The sequence below is a fragment of the Melanostigma gelatinosum genome (genome assembly GCF_949748355.1).
Source record: "Melanostigma gelatinosum genome assembly, chromosome: 1".
NCBI classification, from domain to species: domain Eukaryota; kingdom Metazoa; phylum Chordata; class Actinopteri; order Perciformes; family Zoarcidae; genus Melanostigma; species Melanostigma gelatinosum.
The window spans coordinates 9,590,966-9,610,867 of NC_136634.1; the positions used below are offsets into that span (position 1 = coordinate 9,590,966).

Below are 19,902 nucleotides of genomic sequence, written 5' to 3' on the forward strand. Positions count from 1 at the left end.
TGAGCACTTTCCAGGACTGTGTGAACTCTATCGTTCAGCAATCATATATAATCATATATATATATTCTATAGTTTTGTTCTGTTTTGTCAGCGTGATGTTTAGCTTATCTACCCAGCAGTTCACCTCGTCTGTTTGTTTCTTCTGTAACAGGGAGTTCAGGAAAGGATCCAGTAACTCTCCCCTGCTCCGCCCAGCCACCTCTCTACCCTGTTCTTCCACTCCGCTCGTGTTTAGCCGCAGTGGTCCCCTCTGTCGCCCTTCAAGTGGTTCACACAGTCCTGCTGGTGCAATTATGTCGTGCTCCTGTGCGGGGTGTGGCCGTGTACAGAAATACAGCCTCTCATTTTCGCGACCACTTTTTCTTTAGCCTCACATCGCCTCTCTTCCTCATGTGGCTCTTCCTGGGTGTGCACTGCTTTCCAAGACTAATGGCGAAGACCATCTTTAATAACAAGGCACGGACCCACAGAGGGCCACCCGTTCGACATGTTAGTTTTTATGTTTTTATATAGTCAAAGAGAGAGGATGGGAAACAGAAATAGGTCCATAAGACTGTGCGATAGGAATCACATGTAAGAAAAACACACACAAGCTCATTATACGCTCACCAATATCAATAGGCCTACTGCGTAATACTCCTATGTCACTCTAATTTAAAGCAGATAAAGATTTTTAGAAATATCTTTCAGAAATATGGAAACAGCATTGAAACAGCAAGACACAAATGTAGAGAAAACGACTGTGCCAGTCGTTTAACTTAGCTCTAATGAACATTAAATATACTTTAAGTATGGAAGTTATTCATTAAGATAATTTACCTTTTAAAAGCATAATACTATTTACATCACATTACAGGATTATTACTATTCAGTGTCAAGCAGCATTGGAAAGGTGGAGTAAAGTTTGATAGTTTTAATCTGTCACACTGCATCATTGTTTAATAGGTTGGTCACATATTTTGTACTATACTGTAATAATAGTGCAATATAGTGTATACAATTGAAATTCTCAAGTGAAGCACAAGTTACAGTACAGCTTTCCTCCGCTAAACACTTAAAGTAGCAGTGGGTCAGTGCATTTTTCAATGATTAACTATTATTGTTTTATGACTTTTGTTTTGTTACTTCCTCTAAATGTGGACAAGTTGTGTTTGTTGTCAAAAGAGGGACTTGTATGGAGCTAAATCCAGGTCAAAAGTGTTGTTCATTTGGCTCCATACATTTGCAGTAGAAGTAAAGCTGCTGAGGAAGCAACTTGGAAAGCTACTGTAAACACGAGATGAATGAGTAAGCTTTACGTTTGCTACATATTTAATCAAGTAAAATAAATAAATAAAGTTATATTCATTCATTTTGTTTGTTTTGTATGTGGGTTTGGTTGATCAGGGCTGAATTGCATATTTCTGCTGTGAATGGTAGTGGACCTGCTCAGCCTTCATTATGGACCTCGAGATGCTTTTACTGTCTTAATTTCGTGACTCAACGTGTAGAGGTGAGGCGCTGATGTCTTTTTCACAAATGTCACGGCTGACCGGTGTGTGTAGGAAGAGTCAGTGCCAGCCTGTGATCTGGAGGCTGTTGAAGCCACTGATTCCACCTAGCGGTGGATGCATGTTACATCGGTGAGGAGGAGGCAACACAAAATATACCATTCCATTGCACCTGACTAACCGTATGGAGATTATCTCTGTCTGCCTGTAGCTGCTGAAACATAAGGTAAACCCTGTTTGTTTGTGTGTCCATTGAACGCACCGCTGGACTGACTGAACTGAGAAAAGAAGGCGGAGGCGATACAAATAAACGCTGTGACACCAGCAACAGGTAGAGTCGCTTTTACATTCTTTAGCTATGAGACAATCAACACGTTTGTCAGAGGAAGTACGGAAGTTACCTTCTGCCTGTTCACGTGCAATCATGTCATTTTATAGCTGGGCATATCGGAGAGCGGACAGAGAGGCTCTGGGATCATTGAATGGTGACTGAAGCATTTTTTGTTTGTTTTTTATCCTGGAAGTCGCATCTGCATTCAGCGCCTACTCGTCATGCCTGTCCACAGGAGGCAGGTGGGTGATCTTATTCACACACAACACATGGATTATATTGATTCAGAATGAAGCTGTTCTGAGGCAAAGCTGCTACTCTGACATTATGTTATGTTATGTTGACTGCACTGGTCAGACTGAATAGCCCCAACAGAGGCTTATTCCAGTGTTGGACAAGGCCCGCCTTTGCATACATCAGGACTACACCATGTTCAGGATTGAATGGGATGCTTATGCGCTTCCACTGGTATCGCGCTGTTCATATTTGTAAGTCTCGGTCTGCCACACCTTCACTGTGGTGGCAGTGTAAGTGAATAGCGTGGATCGGCATGAGGGAGTCAGTATATCCACATGCCATGCGCTTCAGTCAGGTTAAACTAACCCACTTCTCTGACAGCCACTGCAGGTGAGTCAGGATCACAACAGTGGCATTCACTGTCCCTGGCACGTCATCCTCACGTCATCGTTAAACAGGAATATGTTGTAGATGATGACCTTTCTGCATATTTTCACAAGCTTTTTTATTATTATTAAATGGACAGTTCAGACTAAAATAGAAAAATGATAGATTTTTCCTTTTTACCTGTAGTGCTATTTATCAATTTAGATTGTTTTGGTGTGAGCGTCCTAGTTTTTGAGATATCAGCCTGTCTTCTCTCCAATATAATGGGACTATATGGCACTTGGCTTGTGGTGCTGGGAGCGGCCAAAATACATTTGAAGAACTCAACGGCAATGATAGTTCCTAAAGGCTCACAACAAGGTCTGTCTATTGTCTTTAGTACCGGGTCATGATTTCTGAAGAGACATGATGCACAGTGCGATACAGCCCCATTATATTCAAGAGAAGGTGGACATTTCTACGGCTGATATCTCCAAAAAAAACTCACACCAAAACAATCTAGACTGATTCATAGAACTACAGGTGAATACAAATATATATATATATTTGTATTTGGGGGTGAACTGTCTCTTTAAATACCAGTGGAATGATGAAACCCAATTATCTATTAACGATGTGTGGAATTCAACGTAACTTTGTGAATGACTTGTATTATTTTTCAATATTTTGTTGTATAGCCCAGTATTGAACTACTGGAATTCATGGGAGTGGTAAGAGAGAATGGCAATGAACAGACATCACTCCCTCCTGTGGTAAGATTTGAATGTGTCCCCTTTAATAATACGATAACTCGTCCAGGCCACCTCCTTCCCAGATTATGATTTATCCATATTAATTCTGAAAGTCTGACTTTCCCTTATGATTATTGCCACTCAGCACACGCCTCTATCATACGACTACGTCCTGGTTGCCAAAACAATTGACAAACAGGAGAGAGGGGCTTTCAAGAAGCAAACTGAATACATCGAAGAACTGAAAAAGAAGAACTTGAAAGTTACCGTAAGTCTTTAATGAAAAACAAAAAAAGTTTCTGTTGGAAAGGTTCCATGCTTATTTTCATTCATCTGGTCCTAATTCAACCTATTTAGAAAATTATAGATGATGATCTCGTCTTCTATGGGATTCAAGCGCCGAAAGAAATTTTTGAGAAGTACAGGTATCTGCTCAAAGTGTCCGATGCTTGTAACTGGAGCTCGGATCAGAACATTGTACCACTCAGCACCAGGTAAAACATGCTGCTGTACAGTCGCTATTTTTTGTCATTTTAAACAATCACAAATGATAATTAAAGCGTCTGTGATTGTTTGTCTGCTCCCTATAGTCTTAATACATATTTTTTTTTCCATATTGGCTCCATGAAAATGTGACTTAATGAGGTTTTTGCTGTCTCTTGCTGCATGTTCAGCTTTATAAGTGACACTCGTCCTTGTTTCAGGATAAGGATTGTCCACTTCATCTTGAATCACACCCCTATATGTTCAGGAGGTGAGAAAGACAAACTGTATTTACAATCTCCATAGTGACCGGTCACCTAATCTTTCATGTTATTCACTCACCTGTTGTTCTTCCCAGAGAGTTTGCGGGATCTTATGAAGATGAAGGTTTTTGAGGCAAAGTTCTGCTTGCATGAGGTAAAAATCCGAACATACAGTATTAGCCTCGTTCTTGTACGGCATCTATGATTCATCACGATTTCAGATTGCAAGATAGTCACCATATAGCCCCCGATAATTGTTAACTGCAGATTATACAGATTGTATGAATAAAGAATGAAAACAGTAGACTGAATCAACACTTTCTTAAGGTCAGAATGATACGATTTAACCAGTGTCTTTTCTCCATGTGGATCCACATATCCTCATGCACAAGATCGTGACTCTATTTTCCACTGTTAAATCTCTTCCCTTCACGTGGCCACTAAAGTGTTTTACTTTTCACAAAGAGCATCTCAAATTATGAAGTGAAACTTGGCAGGAGCTTTCCAAAACAAAACATTGCTGCCAGGAAAGTATTTGTTCACAGAGACACAATGGGAGGGATACTAATGCAGTGAGTCATTCAGAGCTGGGAGTATGTGGGCGAACATACATCGACACAAACAGTGTGCGCACACGTTTCAACAGCATGCACATGCGTGTTTACTTCAACACTGTGTGAGGTGAAGACGTTGAGATTAAATGTAAATACATTTCTAAAGCTTCTTCAAAATATGAAGCAGTTTTATTGGTGGATGTTTTGTAATTGCATTTATAAGCCAGTAGATAGTGTTTTTACATTGTAGTGTATGTCGTGTGTTCTTCGTGTTGGTGATTTCATTTGATTTTTCAGAAAAAGAAACAGAGGGAGCTGAAGGAGAGCTGGGCACGATGGACAGCCTGTCTCCATGGGCAACCCATCACTGCCGTCAGGTTTGGACTGCAACACAACAGCCTATTCATTTTCATGCTCTATTTTTGCAGCAGCAGTTATTGCAGCATTATTGTTTTCCATGTCATACCCAGACAACAAGACAACAGCAAACATGTCGCCACCCACGCATGAAGCAGGCATTGCTTAAACTCATGTACAGTACTTATTGCTGGTACAGGTTAGAGCAGTTGTCTTTAGATCCACTTGTTTACTGAGTCCAAACAGAAGAGCACTATTCAAACATGCATCATGTCTCCACTTGTAAGTGAAAGAAGGAATTGGATATGTGTAAGCTTCATGTCAACATGTTAACTGTGAGATTTTAGCACCCACATTGGGCCTTTCAGCAAGCAAGTGACAAGATAAATATCATCGCTGTCAGTCGAGGGCTTGTTGTCCTCAAGAGGCTTGAACGTTATAAATATAAGTTGAATTCATGTTGTGAAATACAACATCTTTTTATGTCTTACTAATTGATTGAGTCCATTTCATGCAGATTTTATAGATTTTATACACTTTGACAGTATCATTTTGGATTCTGTTCTTAAATGTATGCCTCAAACAGCATGATAAGTACATTATGTGTATGACACATAGGAAACATATTATAGACATATTATTCAAAATAGTTTGTGCACTATTCATGCGTTTTGTCATTTTCTCTTTCTGTGTGTGTGTTCTCATGTCAGGAACTACTTTGGGGAGAAGGTGGCCTTGTACTACCTCTGGTTGGGCTGGTACACGTTTCTGCTCATCCCGCCTGCTGTCATCGGGGTCATTGTCTTCCTTTATGGCCTTGCCTTCTTCAACAGCTCACCCCTCATGTACGTTATTCCACAGCTCCGCAGTATCTGTGTCATCATCAACTAGCATTTAGACTGCGATAGATAAAGTGATCATTGTGTTGCAGAAAGGAGGTTTGTGAGGCTGACACGGTCATGTGTCCCCTTTGTGACAAGAGATGCAAAGTGTGGCAGCTCTCCGACACCTGCACATACGCCAAGGTACATCAGTGCATTTACATGAGACGGCTGAATGGGGTATTTGTCTGTTTGTGCTCACCAATGGTCTCCTGGTCTACCTACAGGTGAGCCTGCTGTTTGATAATAATGGCACAGTGCTCTTTGCGATGTTCATGGCAGTGTGGGGTGAGTTTTGTGTGTCTATGTGACATAATTACACTTGTGTTGACAGACATAGTCATGCATTTCCAATATTCAGTTCCCTGTTTAAGATAGATTAGTGAGTCCTGCATTTCAATTTTGCTTCATAGCCATTAAAACCCATGCAGATTTATGAAAAGATCATTTAAATTGCAGAACTCTTCTACAATACTGTTTATTCGCCTGAACACGTTTGGCTTTACAGGACAAGCGGTACAAACATGCCTCTCTTTTATTTTATCCGACTGCCTGGATATTTTATGATCACTGAGATATACGCTGCCAAAGAGATGCCACATCACCGAGAGAACCTACTCGTCCTGGCTTCTCACATCTCAATCAGCCCGGGCCATCTGGCCGTGGGGGTGGACCAGCAGCCATCTATAAGAACATAAATGCTCTTTCACAGACTTATTCAGCTTTTTGCTTTTTGTGGATTTTTAAATATCTGTTGGATTTAGGCTAAATTAAATGTCTTAGCACAACTGTGGGAAGATGTCAAAATCAAAAGATTTTTCATCAGATGTTAAACCAGATAAAGACATATTTTCATACATTGAGAGAAAGATGAATGCACAACGTATATCAAATGTTCCAAAAGTGGCAATCGGTATTACCACCACAGTGGATCTTTGTTTTCATTCATATTTCATATTGTTGTTCCAGTAGGTTTTATGTACTCATAAAAATCCTTGATCTTCACAGCAACACTGTTTTTGGAGTTCTGGAAGAGACATCGGGCTTCCTATGTGTGCGACTGGAAAGTGTCAGATTGGTGTGAGGAGGAGGTATGATCAGTTTTATACATGACATCCCATTTCAGTAATACCTGGTCAGTGCTCACTGGAACGATGACTGTGCGTATTTTTCTATCTAACTGTAGGAGGAACTGATACTGGAAATTTTGAACGACGTTAACTGCGAACCAAAACAATACAAGCACTCCTATCTGCGCAGCACTCTGGTTTTGATCTGTGTCACAGCTATGGTGGGTGACTTGTCCTATTACGCTCTTCATATATATTCTTTAAAGGTGCTATGTATGATATTAAGTGCATTTTGATTGCCTCTCAATGGCTCTCAACATGGTGATGGCTGAGCCGGCAGCTCGCAGCCAACGGTGCTGACAGAGCTAACAGTGGTTACTACCTGAGGGGGAATTGGAGGGTGGGTGATACTCTTCCACAACAATGCCACCGGTTGGGATGGCGTCATCAGCTGTTACTGTCATATGAGAGCAGAACAGTGCAGAGCACATGCACAAACATGCCCTAAAAGAACACGCAGCCGACCCGGCTATGTTAAGAAGGAACGGAGAAGCGCAGATAACAACATACACAGAGAGTAAATTCTCTGCTCAGGGAGACATTACCTCACTATATCTTTACATAGCTAATAGTTATTTGCAGCTATATTATTGCTCTGAATTCTGTATATACATTGCAACTTTAAATAGCTTGTACGTCTTTAGAGCTCCGGTTGAAATAAGAATCTGATGTAAGTTTGATAAGGTTCAGGTGTTGGCATGAGTATAGATACAGTGATACAAGTGTTTTTTTATATTTTTTATGCAGATATTGGTGATCATTGGCCTGACACACGTCTTGGTGGTGTTCAGGGTGATCACAGCAGTGCTCTTGGCTGAGGGATCATGGGAGTTCCTGAGCAACCACTCCAGCGGCGGAGCGATGATGCTGGGGGCCGTCCTCCATTACCTCATCATCACTGTCATGACACGGGTATGCAGGTCTCAGAATGTGCATCTCCGTCTCCTTTTGGTGGTATTCTCCATGCGTATGACGATGTCTTCGTCTTTGCAGATCAACAGGATTGTTGCCATGAAGCTCTGTGAAATAGGTGCGTTTACTTTACCGGTATATATTTATTTCTTTTTATTATTGTTTTATTTTTTATTTTTTTCCAGTTTCCAGGCAGAATTAAATGTTAGATTAACGGGTTTACAGTTGTCAGTGTGGTGGGTAATGAGAACAAATGCAGGGGGGCTGAAGCAGGAAGGCAGGTAATCAGAAAGGAAGCAGGTCAGACGCACAGATGACAGACAGATAACAAGTAATGTCTGGAGCACGACAGCAGCTGCCCACATTCAATGTCCACTCACAGACCCTGCACATTTTGTCCCAATCTTCTAGGGAGAATTACCGACACATCTGTATTCCTTTGTTAAAAAAGAGCGTCAGGGGAAACCTAAAAAAATATATAAAATTTGAACTTCCAAGGACAAGTTTACAGATATATATCATTCAAGCACTATATCTTTATTACATGAAGGCATTATCATGTTCATGAACAGCTCTCAGAGTGGATTAGAACTGGGCCACCATGTACACTGATCGGGGAAATAAATGTCAGCTGTAAAGAAGCGTGAGAGGTCAGATATTCAGTGGAGAAAAACTCACTGAGGGAAAATAGAAGGAAGATGAGACACGACAGGAAGAAAACTGCTTTAAAAGTCTTGTCACAATGAGCGAAGTCAGAACCCCAAACGGTCAGAACCCCAAACGGCCATAAGAGAAATCTGAAGTTTTGCAAGTTGAATAACAAGAGGGGGAGAAATATCACATTTTTGCGATTTAAATGTTAAAGACATGTAGAGAGGCCTCTAAAAACTACCCACATAGACACCATACACAACTTTGCAGTTTGCAAACAACTTGACAAGGGGTCATGACTCGAGTAAACGTGCCTTCCATTTAAAGAGTTGTGACCCAGTGACGTAGAGTACATGTGAGCCGCTCTGCATGTCCTTTGTTCTGGGTGCATGGTGTATTTGTGTGTGAGATTGTGCCATCCACTGATGAAATAGTGAACTGCATGAAAACTAACATGTAGTCTGTCTTCACAAGAGGAAACAAGAGCATTTGCTGCCACAGAGAAAAGCTTCACTGTCAAGATGTTCACCTTCCAGTTCTTCACCTATTTCTCCTCCCTCTTCTATGTGGCCTTTTTTCTTGGCAGGTAACAACAAGTGGATCAGCCGATACTTTATTCACATCAATATTCACATTCGACTTTTAGTGGTGTCATATGTAATGTATATCGTTATATCAAAATTCAGCTCTAGACTCCAAACCCATACAACACATTGTCATAACCTAAAGGACACTAAGTTAATGTCCAAATGAAAGAAACTCATTGTCCTTAATTATTAACGCCCAATGTCCCGACCTGACTAATAACGTGTTTTTGTAACACTCATGACAGGATAAATGGCCATCCTGGTGGTTACGTCCGAATTTCAGGGAAATGGAGGCTAGAAGAGGTGTGTGACATAAACATGCATCTCATTTAGCAACACTGAATGTCCATTTTTAAGTAACAATTGTGGGTTTGACATTTAAATATTGTATCTGATTGCATTTCAAACATGATGCTCTCCCCTGTGCAGTGTCATCCCAGTGGATGTCTCACAGATCTGTTCGTCCAAATGGCCATTATAATGATACTCAAGCAAACCATCAGCAATGTGTTTGAGTTCACTGGGCCGTGAGTATAAATCAGATTTGCGATTAAATACCGTATAACACTGTGAAATCCACTTTGCTCACAGTGTTTTGAACGCTGTCTCTTGGTTGCATCAGCTGTTTCTGCAGGTGGCTGAAGACACGAAAAACCCAGAAGCTGCAGAGGAAATGTGCCCACTGCTACCTGAAAGATGACTCAGAGGCCAAAAAAGGAGCTGAACTGTGTGATAACTGCAAGCTTCGAGACTGGGTCAGCAACTACCATCTCAATGATGTTGACTCCTTCAGCCTGTTCCATGAGTTCCTGGAGATGGGTGTGTACTCCGCTGAATGCTTCAACAACAAAAACAGTCGACACTAGACAAACGCTGGACTGGTTTTGGCAAATAATATATTTCTTTCTTTCTCCGTAGTGATCCAGTTCAGCTTTACCACCATATTTGTGGCAGCGTTTCCTCTCGCTCCTCTGCTAGCCCTCATTAATAATGTCATTGAGATACGCCTGGATGCCATTAAAATGGTCACTCTGGAGCGCAGACTGGTTCCCAAGAAAACCAACGACATTGGTGAGCATCACTTTGGACTGGGAATAAAAATGTTGTCTGCCTGTTTATATTGTAGATAACATTCTCCTCACAGCAACGTCTCCTTTCCTCAGGCGTGTGGACAGACGTGTTGGAGGCTATCGGTGTCTTAGCTGTCATTGCAAACGGGCTGGTCATCGGTGTGTCGTCGGACTTCATCCCTCGATTGGTGTACCGCTACCACTATGGCCCATGTGCCAACGGCACAGTGACGGATATTGAGTGAGAATCCATTTAGAAAATGTTTATGATCTGTCATGTGATGTGCAACACTCACTTTACAGAAAATAACTTCTTCTTCTTCTTCTTTTCAAGCTGCATGACTGGATACATCAACAACACTCTCTCATTTGCACGAATGGATGACCAGAACATAGGCAACGAGTTTTCAGCGAGTCAGATGATCACGCCTAGTGGCTTGAATGTCTCTTACTGCAGGTGTGTTCGCCTTTAATCTTATTTCTCTTCTATGGCTGAAAGGTTATTAGGTCAGGAGTTATTATGAGGTCAGAAGAAACCAAAGTCAAAACACATAATTTGAGTAACAACAGAGTCAAAAGCACTGACCCTCCTCACAACTAGTGTTAATAACTGCTATTCGCAGTACACTCAGATATCTTGGTATTGTGCCGTTATTGTTGCTGTAAGGACAGCCGGACCTCAGGTGATAGAAGTGCTTTAAATAAACACATTCTACATTCTTCTTAAATGTTACCATCACTGCAACTGGTACCAGAATCATCAACTCTGTGATTAAAAAAACGACAGATGAGAGGGATAACATCCGCATTCCCGTTGTGTTTCTTCACAGGTATAAAGACTACAGGAGCAATGAGGACTACAGTTTTACCCCACAATTCTGGCTCATTTTAGCTGTGCGTTTTGGCTTTGTCATCCTGTTTGAGGTAAGTCTTCATCACGACCAAATACGAAACCGCCAACCACATCTTCTTACACTGATTTCTTTGAGCAGCTGTTTTTGTACAGTAGCACCACATAGAGCACAACGCCATGCCAACTGTTTGTCTGTTTCTGTTTCACAACGTTGAGCTTGGCTATAACAATATCAGGGACTGTTATCTTTCATGAAACCACATTTTCACACGTAGAAAGGGCGATGATAACACACCTAACATGTTCCTCTCTGCTTGCAGCACGTTGTCGTCATATGCAAGTTTGTTGCAGCCTGGTTTGTGCCGAGCGCTCCCATACAGGTCAAGAATGATAAACTCTTTGATAAACTCAACAGGCTAAAAGAGGAACTCAGGTGAGTCTCAAGTAATATGTGGTTACATTGTTGTGGCAGCCGGGATCCAAAATGAACCTCAATCTTGCTCATTCGGTTTTGAATTGTTATGCAAATACACCGGCCCGGTATTGGAGCTGATACTGAGCTTATTAGGTGGATCTGGTATCGGTCATGAGGAGACCCATTACTGCCAGTTGTAACACACAAAGACACAAGGTGCTCCCGTGATATTTGCGATGATCTCAGGAGCAAGACAGACTCCTTGGTATTTTGAATTTAACGGTACTTAACAGTCATTCTGACCTGGAAAATCAATGCATTTAATACCTTTGAGAAACTTCATCCTGACCTTGCTATTTAATCCCACTGTATTAGCACTTGCATGTGGCTGTGTTTACTTTAGCGGTTCTAAAGCCAGAATTCATCTTCATGAATTAATTCCAAGAGTATACATTGAACAAATTAATATTTCACCCAAAATGACACTGGAATTTACTGAACCCTAATTGCTGAATGGATGATTTATAACTACAACTGTGACATTTGTAGTTTGTAGCTCTAATACATTTTTATTATATATTAACAGATAGGATATATGTTTTTAAGATGTGCTTTACATTGTTGTGCAGCTCTCTGTGTCCTTGACATACGCTGCAACTAACCAACCTTTGTTTTTGTTTCTTGCAGGTCATCTGAAGTGTGACCCCATTCAAACACTTAAAGTTTACACATTTTCCCCTGAGCCCAGTGTTGCCTTGTGCATTAACGTGTCCAGACTATTACAGTGTTGAGTCAGCTTCAAAGCCTTTCATCATGTTTCTGAAGAGTTCAGACGGTGGGCTCTCACTCTCTTTTATTGTTTGCAGTCAAATGTTAATTGCTGGCTATCTGGATACTCGTCTATGAAACGGACTTTGAAGTCAGACTAATCTTTCTTGGACAAAACAAGTGTACAGTCACTGATTTTACTGACCACGAGATTGTTCTTATTCTATTGTGAGAATGCACTGATCTCTACACTTGTGAGATGCATGTGAGTGTTTTTATTGAAAGCCTAAAGATAATTTATACTGCTACTGCACATACAGTACTGATTGTGTTTTACGATGTTGCCTTATTGTGTAAAAAAGCGCTGTGATGATTGTCATAACTGCAGACAGAGTCTGAAGGTGTCTTTTGTAAATCAGACACAAGAATGTTTTGCAAAATAATATTTTATATTATTGAATAAAAGAGGAAAACTTTGACCTCATATACTGAAATGTCTTTTGAATTTAAGCTTGTCTGTTGAAAGGTGTGTCAAAGGTGATTTTTTCGATTTTCCAAATTACAGATTTAAGAGCATAAACATTACGATATTTAAGTCATAGCTACATTTACGTCAGTATTTTCTTCATGTCATCCCTATACATTGTTTATGGCAAATGCAGGGATTTAATGACCCGAGGGCATTTTACATTCTATATTAGTCTACGTAAATAGAAGTCACACATTGTGCCTTTTAAGAGCTGACGGTAATATTTCTTAGTCTCAGCATCTTTACATTTAAGAATCCTATGCTAAAAAAATATTATAATATATATAATGTATCCACTTGAGATGTATTGAAACAGCATTTTGAACGTCATATATGTAGATCAAATATAAAGAAAATATAGTTCAACAGTATACCAATCTCTCACAATGCACCATAAGGGGATTATAAAGTTTTAACTTTATTAATGATAAATACAAAATGTAGTATTATAAGGACACTTTTTTGGATTGTCAGGTCATTGGACGTGCTTTCTGGAAAGGGCTGCTGAATATCCATTTATTAACAATCTTTTTACAGTTACAGCTGCAGATTTGATGATAAAACATATATCTCTCACGTATAAACATTTGAACCTCAAAAATTATGGGTTATTATAAAGTATGTTATATACTGAGTATTACAAAGTCAAAAACGCATGAACCTTTATGAATACATTTAAAACGTGCAGCCAAAAAGATTGATAACGACCTCGAGACCTACTTATTATTTATTTACCAGTTATACATCCTGTATAAAATGTGCCTCCTAAGATACTTTTGAACACTGAAATCAAAACAAACTTTATATTATATTATATTAGGGAGGCACAAGACGTAGATGTAGATTTTAGCGAGTTTTCCTGTCTCCTCCCAAGTTTTTGTGTAGGTGAAAGCCGGTGCGCACGCCACGTGACCACGGGGAGCCAATAGCCGGCAGAGTTTCAGGTATTCAGGTTTCAGTTCCAGGTGCACTTGATCAACCAGAAGGCTGACGTCTCCGTAGTCATATCGGCTGTACTGCTCCGCGCAATGTAATGAAACTGTAATAATCAGTATCTAATAGAGTGATGTAGGTTTACAAAAGACTCTTCACTCGGCTCACTTGTCACCTGAGGAAGGAGGAAGAGGAAGACTGCGGCTCATGGCTCTAATTTTATTCGCTTTTATATTGGTGTTTACCGGGAAATGGGACAAGTCTGTCCTTGCAGAGGGTAAGGATGTAGACAATTACATGAGTATGTACTTGAATTTACTCATATGTCATAGGTTTACACTTTATTGGTAAGTCCGGTTTTAAATAAACTGCATTTTGTTGACAGCTGTAGTATTCATCGTATTGTTTTTGGTATATTTGACCATTAAAAGCTGTAAGGTTTACGGGATGCTGGTCAGTGCTCATGTGGTCAGTTTGTACAGGGTCACAGTATCTGTCACGCAGTCACATGCTGTTGCCTTGCAGCATGAGCCGGCCTTCGGACCCGGATGAGTGTCACTTTGTTTGAGAAACTGTCAAAATAAACAACAAAGCTAATGGGAAGTCAGAGAGGAACCAGAGCGGGCAGTTGTACTGGTTTAGTCATAGTCCTGATTTAGTGCGCATGCGCAGAATATGTTGAAGAACAGGTCTTCTGAAGCACAGAGTGCAAACTGTTAACATCCACATACGGTCGGAAAACTGTTTTCCCAAAAGGAAATGAAGTCACTTCTAGGTATTTGCTTGCTGAAGTTATTTGATGATACAAGATTAATTCAGTTTCTTATGTCATACTTTTCAATTCAAATTCAATTGCGAGATCAGAGTCTTGTTGGCTTGTTGTGTCCGCAATGTAAAGGCGACTGTGTAAACCCCCTTTCTCTCTATTTGTAGCTCAGTCTTGTGTGGATGAGAGCAGGTTTAAGGAGCAGGTGCTCTACGTGGGGCAGCAGGGGCCTCCATATCGGCTGAACTGCCCTCTGGAGCCCCAGAGCTCCCTACGGCCCCAGCTGACCTGGCAGAAGGACTGTCAGCAGCTCCCTGCTCAGGTAGGGAAGGCCTACCTGGAGTTTGACAAACTCACCTTGCAAGATCAAGGGAATTACACCTGTATGCAACAGAGCAACAGCACAGCCTCGTTCACTGTGCGTCTCATAGTTAAAGGTAAGTATTATTTCCACACGCAATGATTTCAAACCTGAGACTGTGATTATGTGGCTCTCGCAGTAAGCTAGTATCCGTCCCTGAAGTAAACGTGGACTACACCTGCAAGGACGCGTGTAATTTCAGCGTGACTTCCAGCTGCAGTCTCAGGCTGTACCTGGCAGTGCACATGAAGGCCTCCATTGTCTGGAGCTCCTGCAGTGAACACAGATAACAGTGGTATGACTTTCCACAGAGTCTCAGTGCTCCAAAGCCCCCCAATTTGAACCGAATGGGGGCTCGAACGGACTCCGGATGAATGTGGAATGCACTGTGACACTGAACTGCACTGCTCTCCTCCAATGGGACCCAACAGAAGAGCACTGTGACAGCACGCTGCAGTGGAGTAAAGACGGCCATCCGCTCACCAATCACACGCAGAATACCTCCTCATGGTGAATTGAAGCTTTTTTTTAGTAAAATATCAGTCACATGGCACCTGAACTTAAAATGTATTTCAAAGTGAGTTTTCTGTCCTGCATGTCAGGTCACCTGTTGCCGGCCAGCTGATGGTAAACAGTCTGCTGGTGATCAACCTCACAGAGCTGGATGCTTTTGGGCTCTACAGCTGCACAGTGAGGAACATTTCCTCTGACTTCAGCCTGCCGTACTCACGTGAGACAACTAAAGATACCTATATAATATAATATAATATATATATATATATATATGCAAGGTTTCTTACATTATGTCCTGCATCTTGTTTTATATTTTGTAAAAGATTACCCACCCGAAGATGAAAGAGAAACACAAATGTGACAACGAAGATTAAAGAGAACAGTGAAAGGCCAGACTCCGTAAATAAAGAGGAGCCGCAGTTATGTACATTATCTGCATCAAAAGCCACATGAAAGTGTATTGTAGACACGATGAGTGTGCTATGGAGCAGTAGAAAGACAGCCAGCTGCACACACATTGTCAACTGTCACACGGCTATTAATACCACAGACGCACAGATACATGAAGTCTGTGTCATTTTACAGCGCTTCGGCAGGAAGCCTGGCCCAGCGTGTGATCAGTCAGCCTTGTGATTCACAACACAAGTTGATTCTGATTCATGTTACTTCTCCCTGATTTCACTGCACATTGAAAATGTGTACAGTACTTAACTGTTGCAATGACCCAGATGTAAAGAATCACTCTTCTGTCAAAATCCATATTCCGTAGTTTAGGGTTGTCAATTTCAATCCAAGTGTTGATTGTTTATTTTATGCTTCTTTTTGGTCTGCAGACACTTTTGTGTGCTCATACGGCCCCAACCACACATCGGCTGTTATTGCAGCCGTCATTCTCCTCCTCCTCCTGGCTGTAGCTGCTGTTGTGTACTCCAGGTGTCACTTGAACATCAAACTCTGGTACAGGAACTCCTACGGAGACCATGAACTTAATGGTGAGGCCTCTGAAGGGATACAAGGTTGCTGTAGTCATGTATAAGACTGTGCAGTGGTGTTAACACCGCTGGGATGTTTGTGTCTTCGTGTCTTCAGATGGCAAAATATATGACGCCTACATCTCTTATGTGAACAATGAGCATGACAGGAAGTTTGTCAACTTTCTTCTCAAACCTCACCTGGAGAATAAAAATGCGCTCAAGGTGCACCTCAATGACAACGATATTCTACCTGGCTCAGGTAAGATGTCTGTCTGTTGGTCTTCATAGGAAGCAAAGGGAGAATGGAAAGCAGTCAATCCATTTCTTTATGCAGTTTCTGTTCGTTTTAATTCATCTTCAAAATCCAGGATTTTCTGATTCTACTTACACTGCCGTTATCTGTAATTTGCAACACGGGTTAGTTTTCTCTCATGAAGATCTTGAGATGTTTCTCTCATCAAAACAAATCTCTCAGACTTATACGTTTGCAAATGCAGCTCCAATTTGCATATCGTTTGTGTGACCATTTGTGATGTGTGTGTGTAAGCACTTTTTGCGAAACAGGCTCTTGGGTAAAGAAAAGTGTAATATGAAGTTGCCCATTTTTTAACAGTGCACAACAATATTATTTGTCTCCAGAACCTTCTGCAGAGCTGCTGATGAACATGAGCCGCTCTCGCCGTTTGATCGTGTTGCTCTCTCATGCTTACCTTGAGCAGGACTGGTGCTCCAATAACTTCAGGTCAGACGAATTTCATGGATCAACGATTCTTTTTCAAACAGCACTTTATACATAAAACTTAGTAAAATGACTGTGGCGCCATTACAATGCACCACTTGAGGTCAGTGTTGCTGCACTTTAGAGCAGTCTCTCCAGTGTGTCCTATCACACTGTAGCTGTGTGTGTTTTCAGACAGGGCCTTCTGCACTTGTTGGAGTTGTGTCAGCGGCCCATCCTCATCATGTTGGAGGGTCAGTCCAAACGCATGAGGCCTGAGATCAAGCAGCTGCTCAGTGAGCACCAGCACTGCCTCACCATACTCACCTGGAGGCACAACTCTGTGGTAAGATCCACAATAATACCCACTCGTGCTTTCTGAGCAAACACACGTCAATGACAAACAAAATACAGTATGAGTCATTTAAAACACCAGTGTGTGTGTCTCTGGATTTCAGCCGACTTGCACGGAATGAATATATTATTGTGTACATATGTGCAGAATATCTTTAATGTGTATAGTTAGTGTCCGGACTCGACTTGTGTTTCCATTGAAGCAACATTACACATTCGCATTACAGTGAAATAATCCTGTGAAAAGACTTCGCTGAAGATCATTAAAACCAAAATGAGCAACAGTTAAAAAAAAACATCCTTAAATATCAGTTTTTATTCAAATTGAGTATTTATAACTGACCATATTGTAAAAAGGTATTATATATAAAAAAAGGGTGCAATAATAGTTGTCGCTCTGTGGAAATGTGTTTCAATGTAAATGAATAAAAACACATATCATTTCAAATTAGAACTGCATGTGTATGCTATGTACGATGATGCATGCACGTAAGGCTTCTGCAGCTGAGAGTTCAGTTCAGTTGGACTCTTTCACGGCGGAGTGTTCAGTTCCTGTGTGTTTTCGGTTTCCACAGACTCCTTCCTCAGTCTTCTGGAAGGAGATGGCCTTAGCGGTGCCTCACAGAGTCGTCTTCCGCAGTGAGTCTGCAGGCGACCCTCAGACTCTGCTGCAAGATGACAAGGACCCCATGCTGACCCTCGACTCAGACTACCTTGACTGCCGCTCGGACACGGACCCTGCTGGAGATCTGGGTAAGAACAACAGCCACAGGACCAGAAAAGTCCTCCAGTGCTGATGTTTCGTTCACTCTATTTGCATATGCAAATAAAAGACATGCATATTAAATCTGCGGCACCTTGCAAAAATGAATGTGACGTGTGCGACTGTTTGGTTTTTTAATATTGAGGCAAGCACACTCACGTTTAACAACCGTCTCGTACTGACTCTACTCCAGGGATGTAAATGCTTGTCAGCTGTTTGAAGTTTCATGTACTTTTGTGGCATGAGAATGAGAATATAAAAAGTTATGGCCAATACGCAAGTCTCAACCTGAGAGAGACTCTTCTCTCTTTGACGACACACAGTGTGCATTGAAACTGACGTAGTTTGAGATGAGTTTGAATGTACAAACACGGGTTCATCTCCAGTTAATCTTTAACTTCAATACAAGGAAATCATGTCACATGATGAGCTTGCACATATTGTCCTTGCCAAGCAGACATGTGAAACAAATGCTTTCAGGAAATAGCTCTGCATTTGCTTACTTGCTGAAAGTTAGATGACTAGATCAATACCAATGTAATATGCGTCACCTAAATATGAAGCAACAGTTAATCTTGCTTAAGCACTAAGACTGGAAACTGGCAATGCCTAACTCTGTCCAAAGGTAACAAAATCCACCAATCAGCACCTCTAGAGCTCACCAGCTAACACATAATAGTTTGTGTAATCAGTTCAGATACAGACGTGTACAGACTACAGGTTGCCTCGTGGTGACTAAAGCATTTTAAAAAGCAACAAACAGTTCAGAACCTAACCCCATGTAAAACACAACCTGATGTTTTACAAGAACTATGAGTTAACTTTACAGGTAATGGTGAATCGATTTTGTTTATTGTTAAATTACGTAAAAATCATGATGCAGCCCAAACAGCTCAACACTTTCGCAGTGAATGATATATGTATTTGCGTTGATTTGGGACAGACGTTTCAGCTTTGCTCTTTCTGCTGCAGGGCTGCGCCTCCCTGTGTACAAGGCTCTGGCCTTCAAAGCTCCTGTCCTCCCTGCTGCTCCCGTCACTGCAGCTGAGCCCAAATCCTGCGACATCGACGTGTCGGACCTGGGATCACGCAACTATGGAGCCCGCTCAGACTTTTACTGCCTGGTCGCTGAGGACATGTGATCCACACTCCCCTCACTGCTCCTGATCTCTACACCTACAGAGATTAGCATTGCTTTATAGTTATCGAGTAAATATGTTTTTTTTTGTATGTACAGTGTGTTGTTGAAATCAAAATGTTACCTTTTTCTGACAGATTTTTATTGTTTTTGTGTATTTGTTTTTACTGTTGCGTTAAATATTTTGTGAGAAATTGTAGAATAAATTGTCTGAAATATTTGTGTTAATCAGGGAAAGAAGTAACTTTTGATTTGGTCATTTCACTGCCAACATCTCTCACGAAGTCCCCAGCAGAGGGCGGAGTGATTCAGATAAGATGAAGGAATTCTGCTTTTTAATTTTAAAACAAAGTACACAGAGGTTCAGGAAAATAAATGTAAGGGAAACATGAAGTCAGATTCGACCAGACCACTGGTATCTGTTTGTATAGCAGTCAACTGAAGCAGGACAACGCTCATGACTCAAGAACTCATAGTTCTTGACATTTCTGTGCAGGTCGATTTCTGTGTGTAATGTAAACAGACTGTTATCACAGCAATCACGCTAATAAAGCAGTTTGACAAAATACCCGGTAATTTCTCTCTGTAGGGGTTGATGATCTTTGTCCTCACGTAATAATGATTACTGTACCTGCAATGAAATGAGAGCCTAAATAAGGGTGCAGCAGGGAACGGCCGGTATTGTTCCTGTCGGAGCAGGAGCAAATATGCAAACAAGGAGTGGCCGACATTTCACCACCTTAGTGTCACTCT

At 41.2% G+C, this 19,902-nt stretch overlaps 2 protein-coding genes across 2 annotated transcripts; both read left to right on the top strand.

The window, feature by feature from the left end:
- Positions 1–2,042: 2,042 nt before the first annotated feature.
- On the top strand, positions 2,043–12,408 carry LOC306782328 (anoctamin-9; the record flags this gene model as incomplete). Its single annotated transcript, XM_079275642.1, has 24 exons — positions 2,043–2,063; positions 3,123–3,197; positions 3,322–3,444; positions 3,534–3,670; positions 3,881–3,930; positions 4,018–4,076; positions 4,774–4,853; positions 5,544–5,678; positions 5,765–5,858; positions 5,942–6,002; positions 6,723–6,805; positions 6,901–7,005; positions 7,592–7,756; positions 7,838–7,874; positions 8,882–8,993; positions 9,240–9,297; positions 9,424–9,521; positions 9,617–9,813; positions 9,913–10,065; positions 10,158–10,305; positions 10,399–10,521; positions 10,895–10,988; positions 11,238–11,350; positions 12,020–12,408. The coding sequence occupies 24 exons, from the start codon at positions 2,043–2,045 to the stop codon at positions 12,033–12,035; spliced, it is 2,337 nt and encodes a 778-aa protein (XP_079131768.1). The 3' UTR covers positions 12,036–12,408.
- A 1,240-nt stretch (positions 12,409–13,648) lies between these two features.
- On the top strand, positions 13,649–19,639 carry sigirr (single immunoglobulin and toll-interleukin 1 receptor (TIR) domain). Its single transcript, XM_079273112.1, has 10 exons — positions 13,649–13,839; positions 14,496–14,765; positions 15,001–15,199; positions 15,292–15,419; positions 16,036–16,194; positions 16,292–16,435; positions 16,816–16,918; positions 17,090–17,240; positions 17,824–18,001; positions 18,984–19,639. The coding sequence occupies exons 1-10, from the start codon at positions 13,770–13,772 to the stop codon at positions 19,151–19,153; spliced, it is 1,572 nt and encodes a 523-aa protein (XP_079129238.1). The 5' UTR covers positions 13,649–13,769; the 3' UTR covers positions 19,154–19,639.
- The last annotated feature ends 263 nt before the right edge of the window (positions 19,640–19,902 follow it).

Coding starts and splice junctions, on each gene's coding strand:
- sigirr (XM_079273112.1), top strand. CDS start 13,770: ATGGCTCTAATTTTATTCGCTTTTATATTGGTGTTTACCGGGAAATGG. Junction 13,840..14,495: donor CAAGTCTGTCCTTGCAGAGG/GTAAGGATGTAG, acceptor CTCTATTTGTAG/CTCAGTCTTGTGTGGATGAG. Junction 15,420..16,035: donor CTTCAGCCTGCCGTACTCAC/GTGAGACAACTA, acceptor TTTGGTCTGCAG/ACACTTTTGTGTGCTCATAC.